General features: G+C 42.5%; 1 protein-coding gene across 1 annotated transcript; it reads left to right on the top strand.

Moving 5' to 3' along the window:
* Nucleotides 1-1475: 1475 nt before the first annotated feature.
* LOC144769945 (olfactory receptor 1C1-like) lies at nt 1476-2426 on the top strand. The gene has a single exon (XM_078654139.1). The coding sequence runs from the start codon at nt 1476-1478 to the stop codon at nt 2424-2426; it is 951 nt and encodes a 316-aa protein (XP_078510265.1).
* The last annotated feature ends 2418 nt before the right edge of the window (nt 2427-4844 follow it).

Genomic DNA, 4844 nt, shown 5'->3' on the forward strand with positions numbered 1-4844 from the left:
CTGCTCTCCTCCCCATTATGCTTTTAGATGCTATTGTGCAGTTAATATAAGTGCAGGTCAATATTTTTACCTAAATATTGCTACAGAGTGCCTTAGTGGTGATGGTAAGGGATCTTCTTTTAGAGGGAGTGTTTCGGATTGGATGAGGTCATCGATGAGACCCTGGTCCTTCTGTACTTCTTGCTGTCTATGTGTGGTGTACTTGTCCTCTGCCAATTCTAGGGTCTACCATCATACTGAGGGGTTTGACAGCTGCAATTAGGATCATCATTGTAAAATATATGTGCAATTACCCAGTTGGGAGCATTACACGAAGCAACTACTCAATCCACGAAACAAATTATGGTGATTTACAAGTTCATCATTTTTGTTTAGATGAGTAGAGCGGGGTGCCATATATTGGTAAGGGGTTGGTAGATTTATGTATTTTTCTTGTTGCTTTACATGCATTTAGGATTCCAGATTAAAATTCCACATTCTATTAACATTATTCACAGATGTGTTGAGGAACAGGGTTACATTTCAAGTATCATAATTCCAAAATAAATTATATAAAACATAAAGATTGTTGTCATGTGCTTTTGTAGATTAGGTCTTTGTTGTCCTGAAGAAACCAAGCAGATATTATCAATAGTTGAAATGCATTGACACAAAATAGAGGTCAAGTGTAATAAGAAGGAACTGTGACAGCTGATGCTAGACTACAAAATTGAGAAGAGGTTCCTCATGCTATTAACTTCGGAAATAGAGAACATGATGTGAAAAAAAATGTTTGTGGGCCATTTTTAATATTTAGAGAATTATAAATATTTTATTTAAATGTATGAACATCATGACATGCATTGTAATAACCAGGAGAAATTGGTCTACTTTTTTGACCCTGTCATAACTGTGGAATAGGTGCCAGACAAACTTTTTTATGAAGATGAAAAATGAAGAAAATGTTAAGAGTTGGTGATTAGGGGCATTTCCCTAAAGTGAGTAGCCTACCACCAACTGTAAATGAAGTATAGTATTGTCATATTTTCCATTTATTTGGTGGATCTGAGTGGGCCCTTTTTGAGATAGTTTTAACAGTTTCAGCATGCTAGTCACAGCAACAGACTACAATGCTGTACCAGTGATATTATTTGGAATTATTTTATTATATAATTTTGTTTAAATGAATGGGTTTTTATTACTTTCAGATTGTCATTAAAACTGTCCATCGAATTTAAAAACCATAAATATATATTCATATATTTAGTAAGTTTTGGGGAGCCATATGCTGTTGTTAAGGACTGGCGGACAAAACAGATAGGTCCATTTTCTGTGTGCCATAAAAGACTTCATCAAATACTACTAATCATTGCCCATTTTCTTTAATAGTAGCAAACAAAAGAATATTTCAATGTTATAACTGTTCTAAAAAGGGTGTATTTTTTCTCCAGCTTATCATTATAATCATTGACCAGCAGCCAAGAAGCATTACAAATATGGAAAAGTTGAATCAATCTTTCTACACTGAATTTTCCATCCTGGGGTTATCACAAAACTCTCAGCTTCAAGTTCCAATTTTCATTGTGTTTTTTTGTATGTATTTAACAACCCTGCTCGGAAACCTTGTCATAATCACAATAATATGCGCTGATTCTCATCTTCAGAAGCCCATGTACTATTTTCTCATGAACTTGTCCTTCCTAGATATTTGTTTCACATCTGGCACCATTCCCAAAATGTTGGAGATTTGTTTAACAGGCAATAAATCAATTAATTTCTTTGCCTGCATTCTTCAATTGTATGTTTGCACTTCCTTCATAAGCACAGAGTTTTTCTTGCTTTCGGTCATGGCTCTGGACAGGTATGTTGCCATATGCCACCCCCTTCGCTATACAGTTATAATGAGCAAGAGAGCAGTGGTGTTGCTGGCTGTTGCCTCCTGGATGCTTGGCTTTCTGGACATCATCCCACATGCTGTTTTAATATCAAATCTATCCTTTTGTGGATCCCATGAAATCAATCACTTCTTTTGTGATTTTACTGCTCTTCTGAAACTCTCTTGCTCAGACACATTTTTCATTAATATTGTAACTTTTGCAGAAGGAGCAGTGATGGGACTGTGTCCATTTATTTTAACAATTATTTCATATGTGTTAATTATTACAAATATAATGAAGATGTCTTCCACCAGTGGGAGGCAAAAGTCATTTTCCACCTGTTCCGCTCACCTGACTGCTGTCATCATGTTCTATGGAAGTGAGTTTGGTGCCTATATGAAAACAACATCCGAGGTGTCACTGGAAAAAGACAAGCTGTTTGCTGTGATGTTTACTATTGTCATTCCAATGTTAAATCCGTTTATTTATAGTTTGAGAAACAACGAGGTGAGAAGAGCTCTGAGAAAATGTAAAAAGAAGATATGTTACCAAGATAATGCACTGCATTAAGTTGAATTACTATCAAACTCAATATGCCACAATATAAATATGTGCAAAACCACGTTTGGCTTCAAAGATTATACTTTCTGCCCCCACTGAACATTTTAGCGACTCTGTTCCAATTTTTTTAATCAATTAACTCATGTGGTCGGTATGACTGTTCATGCTTGAGCAATACACACTTTATACAGTCGATGGCACAAGTATACCTAGCGGGAACTGCGCCTGTATAGATGCCGGAGGCAAACTCCGTCAGGCAGGATTACCGACATTTCTTATTGAATTTTACCTACTATATATCACACATGTAATATAATGCCAAATAAAATCCTTATCAAGGTGACTGCATCCCCTCTCTTGAGCAGCATGTCTCTTTTTTGGCATTGATGTGATCAGTGAATCCAGTTATTGCTTGTTCATATAGAGCTGCAACACTTCCCAGCCGATCCCGGCTCTCCCCCCTCACCGGGACCCTGACGACCCCCCCACCCCCTAAAAGCCATCCCTCTTTTCCCCAACGATGCGAGCTTACACCCCCACTGCCTTCTTTCTGTGGTGGGGGCGCCCCCACCCCGGATCATGGCTTTGTCGAGTCGCACTCACGCTATTGTGGAGACTTGCTGTTAGTGCTTGCACACAGCCCTTCAATTGACGAACATATTTCCCGACATGCGGTCACGGTTGGTTGGCTTCCTGCAGTCTGTTGACAAGAAGGTGCGAGGCCTAAATTTGCAACTGCTTACAGCGTCATTGTTATGGCCATGCTCATTCATAGGCACCCTTATTGGTGACTTTTGGAGAAAAAAAACAGGATTCACAGCAAGGCGAATCCTGACCCTATTGAAGAACATGAAAACGTTCTAGTGGAAACCAGCTTTGGAAAAATTCCAGGCCATAGTCCTCTCCCACTTAGACAGCAGCAATTTACTGCTCTAATGTCTCTCTAACACTACACTGCTGCCCTTTAACCCCGAAACTGGCATCCTACATAAACAGCAGGCTTCATTTAGGGCTTTTATTTGAAAAGAAGCACTTGGCAAGTATTCCTTTCTGATTCCATTTGATCACACCCTAAATCAACTCTTCAACATCTGTATGAAATATTGCTAATGCTACAAGGCAATCATTGCCAATAATCTGAACAGACACAGTCACTTTGCTCTTACCAATAGCCATGATGTCAGTAAATCAGGTTCTACAGTTTATCAATGTGAGAAATTGGGTTGTTGGTTGATGGGGGTGGGAGCCATTCTCAAGCAACAGTCACAATCACTGTCATCGTGAACCGCCAATAGTCACTAAATTAGCCTGTGCTTAACCCTCTATTAGCTTGTTTTTAGCTGACAGCATGGGCGAATCTCCTAATAAAACTGACCTACTCTTTAAGCAGACCCTAAAATCCATACTAAAACTTACAATGAATCGATTACCACTGCATTTGTCATTCCGTCATCCATACACTTAAGTAATTTCTTTGCAAACGTCTCCATCCTGCTGCGTTGTGGTCGTCCATTTTAATTAATGGACACAAAACCATGCTGCAAACAACTGGAGATCGAATGGCACTGCACTATGCAACTTAGGGCTCATCCTTTTATCATCAAGTCAATCAATCAATCAATCAGAGCATTTATATAGCGCACTACTCACCCGGAGGGTCTCAAGGCGCTGGGGGGAGAGGGTCCGCTACTGCTCGAACAGCCAGGTCTTGAGCTGCTTCCTGAAGGCGAGGTGGTCCTGGGTCAGGCGGAGGTGGGTCGGAAGGGAGTTCCAAGTCTTGGCGGCCAGGTAGGAGAAGGACCTTCCTCCCGTGGTGGCTCTTCGGATGCGGGGGACGGCGGCGAGGGCGTGGTTGGTCGATCGAAGCTGGCGTTTGGGAGCGTAGAAGTTGAGGCGGCTATTGAGGTATCCTGGTCCTTGGTTGTGTAGGGCTTTGTGTGCGTGGGTGAGGAGCCAGAAGGTGATTCTCTTGTTGACCGGGAGCCAGTGCAGGTCTCTCAGGTGTCCGGAGATGTGGCTGCGGCGGGGGGTGTCCAGGATGAGTCGTGCTGAGGTGTTCTGGATCCGCTGGAGTCTCTTCTGGAGTTTGGCGGTGGTTCCGGCATAGAGGGAGTTGCCATAGTCCAGACGGCTGGTGACGAGGGCCTGGGTGACCGTCTTCCTGGTCTCGGTGGGGATCCATCGGAAGATCTTACGTAGCATGCGCAGGATGTTGAAGCACGACGAGGAGACGGCGTTGACTTGTCTGGTCATGGAGAGGGAGGAGTCCAGGATGAAGCCCAGGTTGCGTGCGTGGTCTGTTGGTTTGGGTGCGCTGCCCAGGGCGGGGGGCCACCAGGAGTCGTCCCAGGCGGAGGGCGAGGAGCCCAGGATGAGAAATTCCGTCTTGCCTGAGTTCAGTTTCAGGCGGCCGTTCGACATCCATGT

The sequence above is a fragment of the Lissotriton helveticus genome, chromosome 7, assembly GCF_964261635.1.
Source record: "Lissotriton helveticus chromosome 7, aLisHel1.1, whole genome shotgun sequence".
Lineage (NCBI taxonomy): Eukaryota > Metazoa > Chordata > Amphibia > Caudata > Salamandridae > Lissotriton > Lissotriton helveticus.